Source organism: Ornithorhynchus anatinus, chromosome 1 (genome assembly GCF_004115215.2).
Source record: "Ornithorhynchus anatinus isolate Pmale09 chromosome 1, mOrnAna1.pri.v4, whole genome shotgun sequence".
NCBI lineage: Eukaryota > Metazoa > Chordata > Mammalia > Monotremata > Ornithorhynchidae > Ornithorhynchus > Ornithorhynchus anatinus.
In genome coordinates this window covers 19,062,358-19,085,503 of record NC_041728.1, presented here as the reverse complement: position 1 = coordinate 19,085,503, position 23,146 = coordinate 19,062,358, and the positions used below count along the sequence as shown (strand labels likewise).

Below are 23,146 nucleotides of genomic sequence, written 5' to 3'. Positions count from 1 at the left end.
TGTGGGACAACCTGATTCCTTGTATCTACCCCTTAGAACAGTGCTTGGCACATAGTAAGCACTTAACAAATTCCAACATTATTATTATTATCATTCTCAGTAGAGTTAACCAACATCATCCTGGCCTTTGAAGTTCTTAAAATCTAGTTAGGGGAGACAGAGACTAAAATAAATTACAAATAAGAGAAGGTATAATAATAGAGAGAGATATGTATATGAGGACTCTGATGGGGTATACCTTGTTTCTACGCCAGTGCTTAGAACAGTGCTTTGCACATAGGAAGCGCTTAGCAAATACCATCGTTACTATTCTGGAAGGAACTACTGTTGCAGAGATCAATTCTTCCATGCACTTTGTATAAACAAAGCAGAGTTTTGCCCAATACGCTTTTTATTTCTCCTAAAGAGAAAATGTAAATCAATGAAAAGCTATTGGTATAGTGCTCTGAGATAGGGCATGTGCAGAACTATCATAGTAATAATAATAATAATGATGGTGGTATTTGCTAAGCGCTTACTATGTCCAAAGCACTGTTCTAAGTGCTGGGGGGATACAAGGTGATCAAGTTGTCCCTCATGGGGCTCACAGCCTTCATCGCCATTTTACAGATGAGGTAACTGAGTCCCAGAGGAGTTAAGCGACTTGCTCAAGGTCACACAGCTGACAAGTGGCAGAGCTGGGACTAGAACCCATGACCTCTGACTCCCAAGCCTGTGCTCTTTCCACTGAGCCTCGCTGCTTCTAACAAATCTCAATAACAGCAAAAGCAATAGTAACAAATCTCAATGAGAATGTTTTCATAAGCATATATATATGCTTATATATAACAAACACACACGCACACACACACATGCACATTCATATAACTGCAGACTACACTCCAATTCAACTATGCTAGCTCATTGTAAATGCTAAACTCTCCACACTGCAGTTCCCCCAGCTTTGTATGTTTTGTAATTCTTTAGGAGGCTAAACAGAGATGAGAAACTCAATGATTTTCAAATGAAATGTCAGGTTAGGTGGATTCTCAACATTTGTCAGCCATCTGGTGGTGTCCCAATCTCCCAGGGGACCGTTCCGGCATTGAGAACAAAAATAACTTGAACTTGAATAAATCTTCAATTGAGAGAAAAAAAAAACTGTGCAAAAATGAGCTCTTAGGCATTTTGCCCAGAGAAATGGAGAAGCTTATTGTGAGCCTGAGACCCTAAACTATTTCTCCAGCTCAGGGTACAGCCAAAGGATTGAATGAGGTGCTGGTTAGGAGTGAAACAAAGGCTAATTTGAAAGTTGAAAATTGCCTGCCAACCTGACTCCAAACATCTCACTCCAATCCTGCTTTTGGAATAACATTGAACAATTTCAGGGAACGTGGTCACCACCTTCTCTGCTGATTTTCCCACTGCTTTCAGACTAGCTATGCAAAACAGCAGGGCATAGTGGATAGAGCCTGAGCCTGGGATTCAGAAAGTAATGAGCCATGATCCTGGCTCCACTACTTGTCTGCTGTGTGACCTTGGGAGAATCACCTCTTCTCGTGGCCTCAGTTACCTCATCTGTAAAATGGGGAGTAAGATTGTGAGCCCCACGTGGGACAAGGACTGTTTCCAACCTGATTAGCCTATATCCAGCCCAGTACTTAGAACAGTACAGAACACAGTAAGCCCTTAACAAATACCATAAATATTATTATTGTTGGAATCGCTCCTCGATTACAAGAGCTCTGAATGATTTTGCTCCTAGGAATGAGTTTGGCATCTTTAAAAGCTGCCTTAACATTTTCAGTCCAGAAGGGACCATTTAGGATGTGACTGAGGAGGAAGCTTGAGAAGGAAGCTCATGTGACTGTCCCATGGCTTTGGTAGTCCTGGAATAATAATGATAATAATAATGATAATGTTATTTGCTAAGTGATTACTGTGGCCAAGCACTGTCCTAAGCATCGGGATTGACACAAGACAAACCAGTCCCACATGGGACTCACGGTCTTAGAGAGAGGGAATACAGGTGTTTTAACTCCATTTTACAGGCCAGATAACTGAGGCATGAAAAGTTAAGCCATTTATTTAGGGCCTGAAAAGCAAGCAAGTGACAGAACTGGTATTAGAAGCCAGGTCCTCTGACTCCCAGGCCCAAGCTCTTTCCATTAAGTCACACTGCTGGAAGGATGGCCTAGTGGATCTGATTGTAACAGTGCTCAGTGCTTAGAACAGTGCTTGGCACAGAGAAAGCGCTTAACAAATACCCTTATTATTTTTATTATTATTGTATCTATCTCAGCTCTTAGTACAGTGTTTGGCACATAGTAAGTGCTTAACAGATGCCATTAATATTACTGTTTTTATCATTAAAGGCTACGAGGCAGGGAAATGGTAAGTCTCTGTCTCTGACAGACCTGAGAGTTTCCAGTCAGGATTGAAAAGATGCCAAATAGTGGATTTCTGGCCTGCTTGCTGTCCACACTCAGACCTCATTGTCCCTATAATTCCATCCCCATTTTGTTCCCTGGGCTCAAAATAAAAAACTGGCACCTCTGGAAGTTGCTTCTGAAAATTTTGCCTAGGAAAGACTTGCTTGCCTCACTTGAAAAAATGCTCCCCAACCTCCTAAACTCTTCAGCTGAGCAAAATACAAACATGAAATTGATAAGACCTAATTTCCCTTATTACCAGCAAATCAAAGTCATGCATCCCAAATGAGTTTTGGATCAATTCAATGGCATCTGTATCAGTGGGCATGCCAGGAATTCAAACTCGCGGAAGGATAAATAATGGACTTTCCCATGACGCTCCTGCCCTAGTCCCACACTGCAGTACACAAGAATCTATGTGCATATAATCATGAAATTCCAGAACTTTTTGCGTGCTGAGTTTTAAAAGAAAATAGGGAAAAATTAATTTCACAGTGAGGAGCCAGCAGTGCAGCCAGGGATCTTCCCAATCTCAGAGATTCTGAGTGGAGGGAGGGTAAAGCCTGGAAATCATTTTTTCACTCTTACCACGACCTACCTGAGGGGAGCAAAGGAGCAGCAGATCTTCCTACTGGATATATCGGGCACCCCTGGCAGGTTATTAAACCTTTTGTTGCTGTTTGCTACTTTTTATTCAACTGTTATTAGATATCAGTTCGACCATTTCCACACAGCGTGTTTGAAAGTAAAATGTGAGAAGCCATTATAATTTCCCCAGCACCTACTATGGTGCCTGACATGTAGTTTGCATGATAAATGATTATTATGATGATGGGAGCCTAAAAATATGGAACATTTCAGTTCATTCATTAGGGGAAAGTCAGGTTTTGTATAATTAATGTCAATGCAGGACATAAAGTACCTTGGAGCAGAAGGAATTAGATTTAACATCTCCTTGGGACTACCACCCAGATAAAGTTGCATAAAAATGAAGATGGACAGCTAGAAAATTAAGTAAAAATCATAAATCATCCATGTGCATCTTTTTTGGTCTTTAGCTTTACAAAGTGCCCAGGGTCCAAGATATAATGTTTTCATTCACACTCAGAGTAAGGCAGGTAAGTTTTGCTTTTTTTACTAGAAGCTGTGGCACAACTTAGAGGGAGGTCGCTCTGGCTGGGTACATTTTTGATACTTTCTCTGCAGCTTCTGCCAAGAAACTGCATTTTCCAAGGTAGCTATGTCAGGTCTCCAAATAATAGTGTAACCCAGTTTGAAAAAAAAGAAATACTAGGACATGACATTCAGAAGAAGCAAAAAGAAATACTGCAGTAATACAACATTCACTTTTAATCTTTGTTTACCAGTTCATAGTCTATTACAGAATAATGAAAACAAGTTTTTTTTTTTGTTTTTTTGTTTGTTTTTTGGTTATACAGATTGGTTCTTGACCTCAGAAATCTTGACGATAGTGCACATTAAATTGCCTTACATGTAGATTTTCTTCTAAAATATTTTTCGTGGCGTCTTTTTCATGTCATTTGGACTGGCTGTTTTACACCATTGCTGCTCTGGCAGTAGTGAGCTATGATACAGTAAACTTCCCAACAGAAAGCGGTCTGACTACAATTCACTGATTCCTCCCTGGGTGTTCCAAGCTGAAAAATGATAAGCAAATCCCTTTCTTCTTCCCGTCTGTAGTGGTGAACTACTCCATGAGACCACTATATTCTCTGGAGCACTGAAATCAAAGAAACTCAGTTTGGCTGCCAGCAACCAAATTGGAGTCTCCTTTGAACCAGGGTCTAGGTCCCAACATAATAGGCTACCTAAAGGCATAAAATAAAAGTTTAACAGGGACCGGCCCCTTTCCTATGAGAGAAAATTTAAATTTACAAATTCCATTTTGGACTAAAAATTACTGTGGTAAACTATGCAGCAGTCATTAAAACATGGCACCAGTGTTGGTCGGCATAATATGGTTTCACTCCCAAACCACCCTTTTTTACAGGACTAAGTTTTTTGACAAAATTGTAAGAAGGAAGAGCAAAAAATATATATATATATTTATATACTTTGTTCCCAGTACGAACCACAATATTTCATTCTGGATATAATAATAAAATTAGGATTTCCCAATCCCACCCTCAGCTTTCCACCCAACTCTTCTTAGAACCCTGTCTGAGGAGCGCTTCTGAGGTTTTTTGTTTTTTGTAGATTTTTTTTTTTTTGGCCAAGCTGTATGAACATTTTGCTAAGAGTTTTCTATGTTCTCTTTCTCAGTCCTCTAGGTGGTGAGTCACTTCAGATAAAGAAGTTAAAGAAAGGGCATTTGGCCAGAACAAAGCAAATTGAGATCCCAAGATCTCACTGCTGAAGTCAGAACCCCAAAGGCACAGGAATTCTGATTCTCTGAGGGATCAGAAAGGGAAAACATGGTCCCACAGTACTGCATTCTAATGTACAGGTGTTCTTTTTACCAGAATGAAAAATGGTGATAACTTGGTATAGAATTGAAACAACAGTCCTCTTCAGAGGCTTGGATCAGCACCAATTCCTGTATACTAGTAAGTTTATTCAAAAGTTAAGAAATGCTACTCTGTCTTAACATTACAAAGGTGGAGTGGAGTTTTCTAGCAGTAGCTGTGAAAATGTGTCCTCTCTCTATTTCGCTAGTAATTTATTTCACACTTTCATACTTCGTAAAGTGCTTAAAATATAGCTAATAATTCTCATCGGCTCATGCCAGTGAGTTAACCTATCCGCTAAAACATTGAATGATGCAAGTGATCTTTCCTCCCTGTTGGGAGAGAATGCATGGGCCAGGATAAGATCCCCAGGTCCTGCCTTTTTTAAAATAATATATTTATCTTATCCTAGTCCATTAAACCTCCTTACCTTATGAGTATGAGTTTTGTTCTTAATTTAACCACTGTGGTTAGGATTACAACTCACAAACTCTTTGGATCTATACATCTTTTACATTTGTTATATATGTATATATATATAAATATATACTGTATATAAGCTAGAGTCTTTAAAATTATGCATGCATACAATTGTCATCTTTTAAGACTACAGCATCTGATGATATCCAGAAATCCTGGCTCCTGATGAGAGAAATGATACACTTTATTTACAATAGATAATATACGAATTTAGTCATAATACTGTGGACTCCAATGGCAATTCTATACCCTCCACACACAAACACTACATTCAATAATAAATTTATTAGAATTCTTACAGAGCTTTAAAATGCAACCACAATCAGTTCAAGGAAACAGATTTATTTACTCATGTCATGGGGAGAAAAAAAAAATTCTACACAAAAACATTCATGAAAGCAAACTGGCTGTGTCATACTTGGATCAATCAGCTAAATATCACTTGTTCAAATTAATGATGGAAATGCGGGAAATTTTTATCAAATTTGATTAAAGTACAAATATTGGTCCCTTTGGGAGTCTCCAGAGTCATTATTAATTGACTACATGAAAACAGAGCTAGAGTTTTTATTTTAAGAGTGAGGCTAAGCGTAAATGCCTTCTCTGAACTAAGTTCTTCATCGAAATCCTGCAGATTTTAATAAGTTAGATAATGATTGGAGTATTTCCAAGCCTAGTGATGATCAAGCAACTCACCCCATTTCCTTTTTCTCCTTAAGGATTTATAAATAGGCTCTTTTTTGGGCTCCTTAATCAAATCGGCTTTTCAACTCTAAGTTCAGGGAACATTTGAACCAACTCTGGGCAGGGGAACATTTCTACCAACTCTGTTGTAGCCTCCCAAGTGCTTAGCACAGTGCTCTGCACATGGTAAGCATTCAATAAATCCCACTGATTGATTGACTGATTGATAAAGTAATTTGAAATCACTTGGTGCTTTCTGGGATGTTGTAGTCTTTTTCTCTTTCAGTCTAAGTGTAGTCTTTATTTTTTCCATGCTTTCAAATTTATTTTTGTGTGAAATGTAACTATGAAAGAAACATTACTTTAAAGATCTCTTGTAAGACAATAACATTTCATAAGCTAATGTAAAGTCAAGCTGCTAAATCTTAGTTTTTCTGTCCAGCAGTTCACTTATATAACTGCCCTGAGGAGATGCTAAATGCGGCTTAGCAAATGGCCCTTAGAGTTTAAAAATAACTCAGTAAAGCTACTCAAAAGTAATACGACACTTCTTAGGCATTTTACATTTTATTCAGCAGAAAGCAGGGTTCACTCCTTAATTTGCAATCATCTGCTCTCCCACGTTCTACACGCAAATGTAAAGAGATCAAAGTGTGCTTGTTGCGATGCCTTGGGATTCACTATGAGATTTCATTTTTATCAGAAGGCAAGATTTTAAACAGTATAAGAAACCCTGTTTATTGGAGCCTCATAAATACTGACATTTAGAAAAATATATATTGTTCCCTGGTGAGACTTTAGTTATGAAAAGATGGTTGTATCTCAAATCTGCAGGTCTAATTTGTTTCTTGTAGTGCACCTCAAAATTGTACAAATGTGAAAATTTGTGCTTGTGTAGGCTGCTGCTTTGAGTAGCTTTACATTCCTTAATTTAGTCCTAGCAATTGTCAAGCTATTGCATGCCCCAGTCACGAAAGTATATTTGATGAGATGACGAAGCTTAAACGGTTGGGCTCTAAAGCTTCCCTTAAAATTATATTAATTTATAATATATATTGAATGATAGTCTTACAAAAACAAATTAATGTATTGGCTTTTATGAAAATGACTTTTTACAATAAGTAAAAAAGGATTATCACAGTTTTGGTAACTTGCATGAGTTCATATTGAAAAGAAATCTTTCACATGTTCTTAATGAATTTAAAACTGTTGTGCCGGGAAGGGGAGTCTCAGTTGTAGGCTCTGAAGCAGTAGACACCGTACAGCTTGTGCTTTTTGTCTGGAAAGCCCACAAAGCGGACCGCGGCTTCTGTCGGACTGCAGCGCCTTCTGGGTTTTGATATGGGGTAGCGGACGCTGCCATCAGCCAGCCAGCCGGCATCGCAGCGGTCGTATCCTAGCAGTTTCCAGGCGGCAAATATCTGGCCTACTTTGGCGATCTGCGATCCATCGTTGAGGCAAGCCTGGACCGCTTCGTCGTAGGTGAGCTTGGTGGGGTGGATTAGGTAGTAAAAACGGCCTGAGGAGAAAAAGGACCGGAAAAGTTCAGTTACCAGACAGGATTTCCATGGGGGTGCTCTGTCTTTTTGAGGAAAGAGGAGAAAACCGCAGCTCCCGTAGTGGGTCTGGAGTATGGTGCAGTGAATTAAAGGTCAGCGCCGCCCAGATCAGCCCCCCATAAACAAATGTTCTTCCTTCTCTCTTTTTCTCCTGGCCTACGTGAGCCCCCTTCTCAACATGTGTTAGGCCTTGTCCTGTCATAGTTTGTAAGAGGGAAGGGAAGTGACAGTTGCCATTTCAGAAAGCTAATTAGTAATGAAAATGAAGGATTCTTTCGCATTAGCGAGTCTGGGTTCCACGTTGAGGGCAAGAATCATTTTAATTCTAAGATGTAACATGACTAAACTGTGGCATAACTTCTGAGAGGAATAACCTGAATGTGAAATAGATGAAAAGTCATCACTGTTCACTGAAAAAAGCAAACGCCCTCAAGCTCTAATTTCTTTCATTATGGGCTTAAAAAGATATTATTATGACTTTAAAAGTATAGGCAGCAATAGGGTTTAATGAACAAGGTAAGAAAGCGCAAAAACGTAAGACAATTTGTGTTAAGTAAAAAGCATCTGGAAGGTGAATTCTTGACTTGTCATGCATCAGACCTCGAATCTCTGGAATCCTCAGTTTCAATTAGGAGATGGTAAAACACACATTTTTGAATAGTCTTTCCTACCTTATGATTAATAGTCTATATATTTAAAGAACAATGAGTTGATGTTCCACAGGTGGATTCTAGTTTGGGGATAACACAAAAATTTGGAAGGGGCCAAATATGAGAAGCAGCATGGCCTAGTGAAAGGAGCACAGGCCTGGAGGTTAGAGGAGCTGGGTTTTAATCCCAGCTCTGTCAGTTGCTTACTGTGTGACCTTGGGCAGGTCACTTCACTTCTCTAGAAAAGCAGGGTGGCTCAGTGGAAAGAGCCCGGACTTGGGAGTCAGAGGTCAGGGGTTCGAATCCCGGCTTGGCCACTTGTCAGCTGTGTGACTGTGGGAAAGTCACTTAACTTCTCTGGGCCTCAGTTCCCTCATCTGTAAAATGGGGATTAAGACTTTGAGCCTCATGTGGGACAACCTGATTATCCTGTATCTACCCCAGCCCTTAGAACAGTACTCTGCACATAGTAAGCGATTTGCAAATACCAACATTATTATTATTATTATTATTATTATTATTATTCTCTGTGCCTCACTTCTGCTTTCCCTCCTTCTTAGAATGTGAGTCCTGTGTGGGATAGGGACCGTACCCAACCTAGTTAACTTGCTCTAGCCCAGGGCTTTGAACAGTGTTTGACACATGGGAAGCACTTAACAAATACCATAAAAATATAATAACGATGGACCAGATAAGGAGAAAGGAGGTTGCAGCCGTGGAATTCACAGGGTCTAAGTAATGAAATCTGGAAGGGTGTTGTCATGTGCTTCCCCAACACTGCCAACATCGCTTCCTCTTCCTTCCCCTTCTCATCCCTCTTAAAATGGATAAAATCAGGAAAAGTAGGATCACTGGAGTTAAGAGAGTGAACTCCATCATCTATCAAACTCCATCATCTATCGACCCCAATCCGAACATCCGAATCTCCTCTTTGAGCCCTGCCCCCATCTCTAATTTCATTTCTTTCTCCTCTTTTTCTTTGCTGCCACTCTTTTGGCTCTCTTTCTTCTTTCATCTTCTAGCCCCTTTGGGATAACTGCTGGGCAGCAAGAGAGTGAGAGTGGTGATGTGGTGGAACAAACAAAGTCAACCCCACTTGAGTTGCTTACTCACATAGAACTCTCTTAGGTGATTTATGACAATCACCAAATATATACATACATGCACAGGTTGATAGTTTACAATTGCTTGTTTTAATCTATTGGGGTAGAGATGTACTTAGAAAATCAATTTAGGTCTGAAAATCATTGGGATTATGAAAAGTCTTTTTTCCCCCCAAGAATTATCCAGATATTCAGTAAGGTGGGGGGTGGGGATCCACAACTTTTCTAAAACCTTTTCAACACCTAAATGCAATCTACATTTCAAAATTTCAGACCACAGTTTAACAATACAGTTGGTAATATTAGAGCACCAATTCAGATAATGTTTCAAGTGATTAAGACTGTGAGCCCCATGTGGGACAGGGACTGTGTCCAACTTGATTACTTTGTATCTACCCCAGTGCTTAGAACAGTGCTTGACAGATATGACATACAGTAAGTGCTTAACAAATACATTATTATTATTATTGTTATTTGCGATAAGTAAACAATGGTTGATGATCTTGAATCATTATTCCCTTTAGAACAATTAAATGTCTTTTCCAGACTTCTAGCTTACCATTGAAGTTGGAGGTGAAACAGAAAACATCATATCTGCTTTTATCTTTATCCCAAAATCCGTAATTCCTGACTCCTGGCACAGTATTCCTGCCGCCACATGGTTCTCTGGGCTTGGTGATGGGATACTGCACAGACCCATCACTGAGCCAGCCCGCATTGCACCAGTCCAGTCCCGAGCGCCACGCGTCATACAGCTGGTCGAAGGAGGCGATCACAGAATCTTGGTCCAGGCAAGCTTGGCGAGCCTCGTGGAAATTGAGATTGTAGCGACCCAGTCGTGGAAAGTAAGGAAACACCACACCTGTTACAGAGAGGGAAGGAGTGATGAGTAATGGTAAGACCCTCACTAACAGCCCCCAGATTCCCAATCCACTGATTATGAAAAGGAACAGATGAAGTGGTAAACGTGCTTGCTTGCAATGGCTGTATAAGGCTTTCTTCGTTGGCAAATAGCTTGGCTGTAAAATAGCTATTTTGTCTGAGGTCTTTAGAGATGTGCTTTCTTTTCAAGACCCATGTCAAACTCAAGAGCAGTAAGCGTTTCTTGCTTCAGAGCTGACAATATTCCTCACCCAAAGATCCTCCAGGATCACACCATTCACTCTCTGCTGGCTTTGGCTAGTGTTAGATCTCTCGTCCCTGGAGGACTCCGCAGAGGCCTGACATCTCTGGGCCACCGGAGCCGACCCGACCCGAACTTGCAGAGCCAAGGACTCGTCACAGACCTTATGCCATTTTCTCTATTGGATGGCCCTGGTGAGACTCAAACTGACTTGAATTCTCCCGAGCACTTAGTACAGTGTTCTGCACACGGTAAGCACTCAATAAATGCCACTGATGATGATGATGACTTCAGAGGTTGAGAAGGGAGACAGGCAACAAGTTGGAAGGGAGAAGGGTTTGTCACTCATATACGCAGCTGTTTCAGTGTTCCACTGGAATCTATGGCCCTGGCTTGAATGTGCAAGGCACCTCTGCGTGCAACTCAGGGGGAACACCGGAGAAGCCGCTTTCTTTTACTAAAACCTTTTTATGCCCTTTCGAGTTAGAACAACAACACTGATAATAACAGTATAAAAATAATAACTGTGGTACTCTCTAACCACTTACTATGTATCAAACACTTTCCTAAGCGTTGGCGTAGATACAAGATAATCAAATCAGACACAGTCCCTGTACCACATGGGGCTCAGAGCCTAAGTGGGAGGGAATCAATACATTCTTCATTCTTTTGAAATGGTATCTGTGGAGTGTTTATTATGTTTCAGCAGTGTACTAAATGCTGGGGTATATAAAAGATAGGTGTCAATCAGTCATATTTATTGAACACTTACTGTGTGCAGAGAACTGTACTAAGTGCATGGGCGAGCACAATATACAATAAACAGACCTATCCTCTGCTCACAACAAGCCTACAGTATAAAGAGGGAGACAGACAATAATATAAATAAATAAATTACAGATATGCATGCAAGTCCTGTGGGGTTGGGAGGGAGGATGAATAAAGGGAGAAAGTCAGGGGGACGCAGTCCCTGTCCTACTTAGCATTCACAATCTTAATCTAGTTCTTCTGTAAGGCAGAGTTCCTGGAACAGTCAACTGGTGATGCCGATTGGAATGTGAAGTCCTTGGAAAAGGATACCAGAAGCATGACACATTTTCCTTCCTTCAAGGAACTCACAAGGTATCATGGCCTATTTGGAAAGAGCAATGGACAGAGAGGGGACCCAGGTTCTGCTGAGTGACCTTGGGCAAACCATTTAACCTTTCTGTGTCTCAGTTTCCTCATATTTAAAAATGGGGATAAAATACCTTTTCTCCATCTTTTCTAGATTGTGAGCCCGATGTAGGACAAGGACTGTATCCAAAATGATTATTTTATATCTACCCCAGTGCTTGGCACAAAGTATTGTGAGCTCCCCTATGGGACAGGAACTGTGTCCAACCTATCTTGTATCTACACCAGCGCTTACTATAGCACTTGATACATAGAAAGAATACCATTATTTCATTCCTTTTTGGCAGGATATTTGTCATGACTCATTTTGTGCTTCCCAAGTGTTTTGTAAGGTGCACCTCACTAAATCGGTGCTCAATTAAGACTATTACTATTAAGATTAGCACTTAATAAATACCATTTTGTTATTATAGGTCTATTGCACTCTGATCTTTCTATAATAATGTGGCACTTCCTGCACGACCCATACTCTGAAAACATGTCGGTACAGAATATCTCCTATATTCGAGTGCTCCATTCTCTATTCAAGAAGAAAAGATGAGAAGCAGAAATTATCATAGTATTTTACTGCTCTGGAAAAATCTTCACCAGGGTGTTTCTGGTGAGCTAATCTTCTCACTGTACCTCAATTTCATCTATCTAGCCATCAACCTCTCGCTACATCCTGCCTCTGGCCTGGAACTCCCTCCCTCCTCAAATCTGACAGACAATTACCCTCTCTACCTTCAAAGCCTTATAATAATAATAATGATAGTATTTGTAAAGCGCTTATTATGTGCCAGGCATTGCACTAAGCACTGGGAGAGATACAAACAAATCAGGTTGGATACAATTTCTGTCCCACATGGGGTTCACAGTCTCAATCTCCAATTTACAGTTGAAGTAACTGAGGCCCAGAGAAGTGAAGTGACTTGTCTAAGGTCACACAGCAAAATGGCAGAGCCTGGATTAGAACCCATGACCTTCTGACTCCCAGGCCCCTGCTCTAACTAGTACGCCATGTGTTTCTTTTACTGAAGACTTCTCCTCCCAGAGGCCTTTTCTGATTAAACCCTCCTTTCCTCTCTTAAGCCCTCTCCATTCTGCATCGCCCTGACTTGGTCTCTTCATTCATCCCCCCTCCCAGCACCACAATAGTTATGTTGTGCGACCTTGGGCAAGTCACTTTACTTCTCTGTGCCTCACTTACCTCATCTGTAAAATGGGGATTGAGACTGTTTGTCCAGTGTGGGACAGTGACTGTGTCCACCCTGATTTGCTCAAATCCACCCCAGCCTTCAGAACAGTGCCTGGTTACATAGTAAGAACTTAACAAATACCATAATAATAATAATAATTATTATTACAATATTTGTAATTTTTCATTTATATTAATGTCTGTCTCTCCTTCTAGACTGTAAGCTCACTGTGGGCAGGGAACATGACTGTTATACTGCTATATTATACTATCCCAAGTGCTTAGTACAGTGCTCTGCACACAGTAAGTGCTCAGTAAAGACCCGTGATTGATTGATGCTATCCAAATACTTAATACATTGAATTGCATTCAGATGGTACTCAATATCAGTTTTTTTTCTAGATATCAGTTACTGGAGAAGTACAGATGGATTCTGGCAGCCTATAAAGCAAATGCAGCAGATCAGAATAAATTCACCAGGAGCCTAAGCCACTGGATTGCATCCATTTAGCAGGGGAGAGTATTTACTCCAATACAGGAAATAATAATAATAATAATAATGTTGGTACTTGTTAAGCACTTACTATGTGCAGAAGACTGTTCTAAGCACTGGGGGGACATACAGAGTAATCAGGTTGTCCCAGGTGGGGCTCACAGTCTTCATCCCCATTTTACAGTTGAGGTCACTGAGGCACTTAGAAGTGAAGTGACTTGCCCACAGTCACACAGCTGATGAGTGGCAAAGCTGGGATTCAAACCCATGACCTCTGACTCCCAAGTCCGGGCTCTTTCCACTGAGCCATGCTGCTTCTCTAAATGCCTCTTGGAGGTGAGGAGTAGCCCTTAATTGCCGCTTGGAGGTAAGGAGTAGCCCTTAACCAGGGACACTACCTCTTGGCTAATAATTATCCACTTCCATTAAGGGAAAGATAGTTATAGAGGACTGGAGAAGTTTCTTGAGGCAGGGTTCATGGCATGTCTTTCAGTTTACATTCTTTAGTGCCTAGTACAAGAGGTCCTCACAATGTTTTGGTGATGTAACTAGAGTTGAGGGAAGCCTGAGTAGAAGCCCACTGGCAAAAGGGAGAATCATCCCAGAGGAGCAGCCTGGAAGGGGTGACTCTGGCCTCCAAGACCCTGAAGGTCACAGAGCTGACCTCATAGATGTTGGGATGGAGGTAATCCTGCTCAGGTGAGAGCCCTGCAGATAGACCCCGGGATTAAGCCTCCGCTGAAAGTGAACTCTCGGGAACCCTGGAGGAGAGGTGAGTCGGGGCTCTGCTTGCAGGGATATGGGAGGCTGGACCCCCAGGGAAGGGAAAGAGGGGAGGGTGTGGGTCGTTGATATGCGTCTATAGGCTTTCCTTCCTTCTCTCAGAGGTAGCCAGACTGGCTCACTGAAATTCTGGGAAAATTCTAATAGGCCAGTGGCCAGGTGGTGCGTTATGGAGCACGTATGGCTTCGAGCAGCGTCCTGGATGTCTTCAGCTTTTAGCCACTTTTCTACTGTCCTAGCTTGTAAGCTCCTGGGCAACTAGTAGAATATGGAGCTGCTTGGAGCCAAGCTCCTCTCCCTGCCCCATGCTCTTTGATCTTAGTGATTAAGACTGTTTCAATCCTGTTCTATAACCTTAAATTTTAACAGAAACTCAGCACCTCACTCTCATGAACATAGAAATATTCATTTATAAATGGAAACCAGCCCAAAGGAGACTCTCCAGTTATCTTTTCTTGGATTAATTAGAAGAGGCAAAATAAGAGATTGACTGGTTTCACCTTCATCAGCCTGGAAATAGATTGTTGAGAAACCTCCATTTTCTAATTGCAACACAAATGAAGAAGAGTTTGGAAACATTTTTTGCTGATAGTCATTGAGATTTTGAGGCCACATATAGCTGATGTTGTTTAGGGAAAGACTACTTCTGCCATTTGGCTTTGATGAAATATTATCCTGGATATTGAACTACAAATCCAACAGACCACTAACTAGCTTAGGCCATTTCAGCATATGAGTCCTACAGCAATTAACATCATCTCATACAACAGTGTTAGAATGAGCATTTTTTCAAAATCTGGAGCACTTAATTTATAATGAGATTATTTATTAACATTTTCCAAGAGACATCAAATTAGTTTGAAGATAATGCTGAAAGGAAGGGGAACATGGAAGCCCAGCTCAACATACAAACTGCTGGGATGATCAATCAGTCAATTAATCAATCACATCTAATGAGTGATTACTGTGTGCAGAGCACTGTACTAAGTGCTTGGGGGAGTACAAGCTTCCTGCCCTCAAAAAACTAACAATCTAGTGTTCATATCAAGCAATGGTACTTAGTGAATGTCTACTATGTGTAGAGCATTGTACTAAATGCTCGCGAGGTTAAACTACAACAGTTGGCCGACACATTCCCTGCCCACAAGGAACTTGATGGATGGCAGCAAGCAATAAATTGTATTTATTGAGCAATTACTGTGTGCAGAGCACTTTACTAGATGCTTGGCAGAGTATAACAGAATTGGTAGATAAATTCCCTTCCCACAATGAGCTTACAATCTAGAGGCATGTTTCCAATCAGACAGACTTTCACCATACTTAAAACGCACATCTGAGTGATCAAGTTATTCTGTCCTGGACACACATTCCTGGAAATAAATATTTTTGATTCTCTGCCCATTAATATTCTCTAGTTACTGCTATAAAGGATAACTAAAGTTGAAACTTCCAGAATTCGAGGGAAATCTTGTAAGACCCCACAGCTGAATTAGGTGCAAACAGTTTCTTTCAACTGGTGGTAATAACATGCCAAAAAAAAGCTCATAGTGCATAATTATTTGCCAATAGCCTTTGAGTCCTCTTTCCACTGATCAAGAAACTACGTAAAAATTCCATTTCCATTGGTATAAATGACTCTAAGAAGGTAAGTGAGTAGTGCATTAAGAACTTTTATACATTTCTGAAAAGCTGCACAGTCTCAAACACATGGCGGTAGAGTTCCTGAAAAGTGAAGCTGATTCTACTGTAATCACAGAAAAGAAGAAATCTTTCACAGAAGAGCTATGGTTTTCACTATAGTAAGAAAGGTCTCTTGAAAAAGAATCTGCCAATATTTGAAATGATGAACTTGGAAGCAGCGTGGCTTACTGGAAAGAGCACGGGCTTTGGAGTCAGAGGTCATGGGTTCGAACCCCAGCTCTGCCACTTGCCAGCTGTGTGACTTTGGGCAAGTCACTTAACTTCTCGGTGCCACAGTTCCCTCATCTGTAAAATGGGGATTAAGACTGTGAGCCCCACGTAGGACAACCTGATTCCCCTGTGTCTACCCCAGCGCTTAGAACAGTGCTCGGCACATAGTAAGCGCTTAACAAATACCAACATTATTAACTCCAACTTTTGAGGACTTTACAACAACAATCAGAACCCTGAAGAATGGTAATAATTTCAGATTTGCCATCCTTGCCAAGAACTAAAGCAAGACGAGTCAGTAATTAAACACCAACATGGACAGTTTTTCAGAAAACATTTCAGACATCACTTCTTCAAGAAGAAAAATGAAAAAATTGACTACAAAACCTGTCATGGTATCTCACTACTCTCCATGTTGCAAAGGTCTAAGCCAGGGTTCTTCTGGACTAATTCCAGAAGAGCAGTAATGGCCATGAATTCGTAGAATAGCAGCACAGTACAGTGTAGCTTTAAACTTGTAACGCAGTAAATGACAGAAACTGTCCCCAATCCAGAAGTGGGTTACTGCATGATATGTATGCTGCTTCCTGCCAGAAAAAGAAGAAGAATAAAGGAAAAGAGTAGGGAGTAGGGAAGCAGTATGGCCTAGTAGATAGAGTATAGGCCTGGAAGTCAGAAAGACCTAAAATGGGGATTAAGGCTCTGAGCCCCATGTGGGTTAGGAACTGTATCCAACCTGATTAGCTTCTATCTACCCCAGTGTTTAGTACTGTACCTGGCAAATAGTAAGTGCTTAATAAATACCATAAAAAGAGTTCAGTACTGCATTTGTGGACATTAAAAATGGTTTGACACCATTATGAGATCTGTGCTTTAATAATAATTGCGGAATTTGTTAAGCACTTACTCTTTGCTAAGCATTGTACTAGATACAAGACAATAAGGTTGGGCACAGTCCCTGTCCCACATGGGGCTCTCAGTCTAAGAAGGAAGGAGAAACGGGTACTGAGATCCCATTTCAAAGATGAGAAAACTGAAGCACAGAGAAGTTAAGTGACTTGCCCAAGTTGATACTAGGCTTGTCGTGGGCAGGGAATGTGCCTACCACCTCAGTGATGTTGTACACTCCCAAACGCTTAGTACAGTGGTCTGCATACAGTAAGTGCTCAATAAATATGACTGAATGATTGATTGATTGGCACAGCAGGAAAGTGGCAGATCTGGGATTAGAACTCAGGTCCTCTGACTCCCAGGCACATGCTCTTCTTACTAGGCCACGGTGCTTCAGTTCCACTCAGCCTCTGATGTGATGATGTGGAATGAGTGGACTATATCTAGACCTCTGATACAACCTCATTTTACTCTGTTCTCGAGTACAGGCAAGAAGGGAGACCTTAGAGAGTTTGGGCAGGTAAACTGGGCTAACAGCTCTAAGGGAGGGGATGGGCAGAACATGGTCAGGTGAGGATGAAGGCAGACCTGACCTACTTTGGTAGAAGGAATGTTGGGCAAAGCGTACTTTGCGATGACACTGATAACTGCTAACTCTCTCGGACTACTCTAGAGAGTCTTTCTCTAAGCCTGGGCCAGATCCTACATGGTTCCAAAGCGAGAGCCTGAAAATGCTGGTTCAACCCTCCTCCAAGAGGTCTTCCATGACTGAGCCCTCATATACCATACTCGCCCTCCCTTCTGTGCCTTCTAAGCACTTGGATCTGAATCCCCTATCTTATCTTGTCTTACGCTGTCTAATTGTTTTCGACCCATAGAGACTCCATGGCCACATCTCTCCCAAAATGCCCCACCCCATTTTGCAATCGTTCTGGTAGTGCATCCATAGAGTTTCCTTGGTAAAAATATGGAAGTGGTTTATGATTGCCTTCTTCCACACAGTAAACTTGAGTCTCCACCCTTAACTCTCTCCCATGTCGCTGCTGCCCAGCACAGGTGAGTTTTGACTTGTAGCAGATTGCCTTCCACTCGCTAGCCACTGTCCAAGCTAGGAATGGAATGGATATGTATCTGGTTGACTTTCCTTCCCATAGCCGAGACTGGTAGAGTACTGGAAACTCTCCAGGTGTGATCCTGAGAGGAGCTGTAGCCCCTAAGCACTAGATTTTCACCCTACCCTCAGCCCCCCAGTACTTATATATATACCCACATATTCCACCATTTCCCTGATCTGTAATTTATATGAATGTCGGGCTACCTCTAGACTGAAAGTTCTTTGTGGGCAGGTATCATTTCTATCAACTCCACAGCATTGTACACTCCCAAGTGCTTAGTACAGTGCTCTGCACATGGTAAATGCTCTGTAAATATCATTGATTGATTGGGAGGGGTACAAATTCCACAGATATTTAGGCAGGAGGTTAGACTAGTGGTTGTGCTAGGCCTCATTTTCAGACCAGATCTTATTTTCATGGCTGATCTAAGTGAAATTTGTATTCCCTTCTTCAACAGCTTGACTGTGAGGGGCCTTTTTTAGAATCAGAAAAAGTGGAATGCAGGTAGCATGCACTCAGGAACTAAGAAACTATACCAACTCTGTTATATTGTACTCTTCCAAGTGCTTAGTACATGCCCCTGCACACAGTAAGCACTCAATAAATATGATTAATTGATTGACTGATAAGAATGCAGCCTGGAAAGATAAGGTTGAGTGACAGCACATCCATATTTTTAAATCTAATCAATCAATCATATTACTTGAAATCTTACTTTATACAAATCACTGTGCTAAGAACTTTGGAGTGTGTAAATTAGCCTAGTAGACAGATCCCTCCCCTCAAGGAACACAGTCTATTGTGTGCAAAGCACTGTATCAAGCACTTGGGAGAGTAGAATAGAGCTAATAAATATGATTCCTGTTCTCAAGGAACTTACAATGACACTTTAATATGTGTCAAGTAACTTGGAATAAATGCTTAAAATAAATGTCCAAGTATGTAAGGACTTCAACACAGAAAGTGCTCAACATATATAATTGATGATGATAGAGATTTGAGGGAACCAAAGAATCAAAATCTTTGGGATGTCCATGGGCAAAATGAACATTTTCTTGCAATGGTGTGTGCAAAGTGCTTCCCTAGAAACACATGTGGTAGTCTGTGGGTGTGGAGAGGAAAAGGAATTTATTGCTGAAATGGATAAAATTTGCTTCAGATTCTGATTTTCATTGCAAAAAAAAATCCAGTCCAGTTTTTCAGGTTACCTCATTTTCAAGACCTTGAAGTTACTTAGTTGTTAAAGTAACTTTCACAACAATTTCACTGACTAAAATTACCAAGCATTCCTGTTAGCAGATGTTCTCTAATAAACCTGCCAAATACTTTCAGTCTTCTTTCAGAAGCTCAGCTAAAGAGTGCCCGATCTAAGGTTTTCATAACTATGAAATGGGATATAAATTTAAAAATAACATAAAGTACTTTCTAAAAGTAGTTAATTCTGTTCCAGTGGACTTCTTTGATGCTTACAAATAACTTCAATTATGTTGACATCAATTGCGTGCACATTTAAAGCTGGAATAAAACTGACACTGCAAGGAATTTATCAAAATAAATAGGAACAGAACAGACCTTCAGGGTTCCATATATTTGTATGGTTACCGTTACAGGCAGTATTATTATTAATTACCAGTTTTTACGTGAATGAGGCTACCTACCTTGTAAATCCAGTGCTACAACTGCAGTATCATCTTCTAATCCTTCAATCACCTCACATTTATATCTGCCATAATCCTCCAGTGTGAGGCCTATTATTACAAGGGAAGCATCGTTGTCGCTCTCTTGCTGCAGATACACTCTGCCCTGATAGCTGCCGTAACTCTTCTTGTGGTATCCCATGGAAACAAAAACATCCACTTCCTTGAGGTAATCTGAAGTAAGCTTGGTCCACTTAACCCGGATTTTGTGGGTTCCTGAGCCAAGTGCTGAAGGATCACGGTAAAATTTGCACGGCAACGTGACATTCCCACCCCTGTGGGAGAAGACTTTAGCCTGTTCTGCTTCCACAAGGAGACGGGGTCCATTTTCTGCTGTATTGAAAGAAAAACAGAAACAACATCAATACACGCCATATACAAAATATACTAGGTGCCACGGTAAACACCAGTGAGATTAGCTTTACACGATCAGTCTCTCAAACCAATGCTTTGTGACAAAGAGTGCTCTAGTTTGGGTGCATTTTAGAGAAACAGTACTCAACAGTGCCGATTCCGTTCCCTGAATGTTTGCATTTTTCAAAGCTAAAGGAAATAAATCACTTGTTTTAAGTGAAATTGGGTATTAGTAACATTTTCCACATTGTACCAGGCAGGGTGATTCTGAGGAACTTGTGCACTGAAGTTTCCCACTAGGTTATTGTCCTATTTTGACTGATTCTCCTCTTCAGGTGAAGAAAGGCTCTAGCTATGCTCCAATCTAAGCATGGAGTTGGGGCCACTGAAGGGCAGGACTGGTGACTTGTCCCAGGCCCCTCCGCTTTTGGAATCTGGCCAAGATAATGCATGTGACCCTCAACAAAACAGCTCCAAAGACTTGATCTGGGGAGGGAGGGAGAGGAGGAGAGATTTAAGGGAAGAATACCACACCCTCCTCAGACTGACGACCCTCCAGCTGGTAGTTTGTTCCGAGCCTGCCCCGCCTGACATCCAGGCCTTGCATACCTGATGCCCCACTTAGGCTTAGTGAATGAATTTGTGGCCACATCCAACTCCACTCTCTTAATACTATCTTGACTATGTTCACTGAAGCGCTCTCAGTTGCCTAAAGTGTTTTCCATCAATTATTTTATCTGACCGTACACAATTCTTGTGTGGAAGGATGAACATTATCTCCATTTTTCAATGGGAATATCAAGGCCCAGAGTAGTTAAGTGACTTGGTAGAAGGTTAGAAGACGCCATTCAGTCAATCAATCGATCAATAGTACTTACTGAGTGCTTACTGTGTGCACAGCATTGTACTAAGCTCTTGGGAGAGTACCTTGTAACAGTAAGCAGACACATTTCCTGCCCGCAGTTAGCTTAGAGTGTGGGGGGCACAGACATTAATATAAATATCTATATTTATTTATAAGTATAATCCATAAATCAGTTAATGATATTTGAGTACTCAAATGTGTTTAGACCACTGTACTAAGTGGTTGGGAGAGTACGACACATTATTTGCTCATCTGAAGATATTTTTATTACCCTATTTATTTTGTTAATGAGATGTACATCCCCCAATTCTATTTATTTCTATTGCTTTTGTCTGTCTGCCTCCCCTTATTGGACTGTAAGCCCATCAATGGGCAGGGACTGTCTCTATCAGTTGCCGAATTGCACATTCCAAGCGCTTAGTACATTGCTCTGCACATTGTCAGCGCTCAATAAATACTATTGAATGAATGAATGAACACATCAGAGTAGGCAGACATGTTCCTTTCCCACAAGGAGCTTACAGTCTAGAGTAGCATAATTTTTGTGACTCCTACCCATAATCTTTTCACCAGACCCTGGGCTCTCTCCGCTGTTTCACAGCGAACAAGAGAGGCACCATCTACCCGGCGCAACTTGTAGGATCACTCTAAGGTACATTTTCTCAGTCCTCTCCCAGTAATCTCTTTGGTCACAATCCCTCTTGGGATTTTGTCCTGGGGCTAAGCATGATGGGAAAACATTTCTGGTACATGTTTACCCTGCCTTCTCCCTGAAATCAATCAATCAATCAGTCATATTTATTGAGTGCTTACTGAGTGCTGAGAGGCGCAATCTACCAACTGCTCTTGGAAGAGTACAATATAACAACATAACTGAGTTGGTAAAAACATTCCTTGCACTCAATCAATGGTATTTATTGAACCCTTTTACTGAGTGTAAAACATTGTAGAAAGGACAACAGAAGCAAAACATATGTCCTTGGGTCTGAAGAGACCCAAAATCATGTAGTTTGAAGGTCTCGTGATTTATTCATTCATTTATTGTTTTATGCTGTTAGATCGTGTTCAACTCATGGAGACGCCATGGACACATCTCTACTATCATGAACATCCCACTACTATCTGCAATTGTTCTGGTAGTGTATCCATAGATCTTTCTTGGTAAACATACGGAAGTGGTTTACCACTGCCTCCTTCCTCACAGTAAATGAATCTCTGCCCTTGACTCTCTCCCTTGCCACGGCTGTCCAGCACAGGTGAGTTTTGACTTGTAGCAGTTGCCCTCCACTCACTAGCCACTGCCCAAGCTAGGAATGGAATGGGTATATCTCTGCTTGACTTTCCCTCCTGTAGTCGAGACTGAAACTCTCCAGTTGCGACCCTGAGAGGATTCATTCATTTTTTATTCATTCATTTTTATTGAGCACTTACTGTGTGCAAAACACAGTATCAGCACTTGGGAGAGTACAACATAACAATAAACAGACACATTCCCTGCCCACAGTGAGCTTACAGTCCACAGCGTGAGACAGACATTAATATATACAAATAAACTACAGATCTTACTCCAATTGGAAGAGGTTTTAGGAGTGAGCAGGTTGGGGTGGGAGGGTGATTTTTTTTCATCCCTAGAGTAGCCTCAGCCTAGGAGAACTTTTGTGGATTTTTACTTACCACCTTCTTAGTTTTAGACCCACTTAGTCCAGTGGGTCTGGACTTCTTACGTTTTAGATTCTTTAGGCCTGTTGGGCCTTTGGGATATCCAGAAAGTATTGGGCAGGTGTGGGCGGGTTTCCAGGGCAGAATTGGCAGAGAGCACACAAGGCTAGGCTGTCTTCCACCCCTCCAGGTGGAAGAATGGGGAGGATGGGGCTCAGTCAATTGGCTATCATCACAGGCAGGATAAATTGCAAGATGAAAGCTTCCTATTTTTCACATATGACCCCCCCCCGAATCCTCAAGTGCTTTACAAAACCATTATAATCCCTCCTTAATGGATGGAGCCCCGGAAGATTAAACACCTTTTGTAGAATAGAGCTAGGTTCCTCTGGCTACAGCTGCATCTTATTTCTGTTGCCTGGGCAACAGACAAGTATTGGGGAATTGTGCAGATATAGTTTAATGAACCAATCCGTACAGGAACAGGCATGGACAAAGAGGGATAGCCTAATAGTTATAGATAAGATCTGGTGAGATCAATCAATAG

At 41.2% G+C, this 23,146-nt stretch overlaps 1 protein-coding gene and 1 non-coding gene across 2 annotated transcripts in view; both read right to left on the bottom strand.

Moving 5' to 3' along the window:
- Positions 1-3,754: 3,754 nt before the first annotated feature.
- Positions 3,755-23,146, bottom strand: part of HAPLN1 (hyaluronan and proteoglycan link protein 1) — a 61,181-nt gene continuing 41,789 nt past the window's right edge. The window contains exons 3-5 of the mRNA XM_001509233.5: positions 19,683-20,054; positions 9,915-10,217; positions 3,755-7,562 (exon numbers count right to left, since the gene is read on the bottom strand). Of these exons, the coding sequence (XP_001509283.1) occupies positions 7,273-7,562; positions 9,915-10,217; positions 19,683-20,054 (965 nt within the window). The 3' untranslated portion in view covers positions 3,755-7,272. The remainder of the gene's footprint in view (positions 7,563-9,914; positions 10,218-19,682; positions 20,055-23,146) is intronic.
- Positions 17,976-18,113, bottom strand: LOC114816904. Its single transcript, XR_003764708.1, has one exon. It is a non-coding gene; the product is annotated as a small nucleolar RNA SNORA7 (small nucleolar RNA).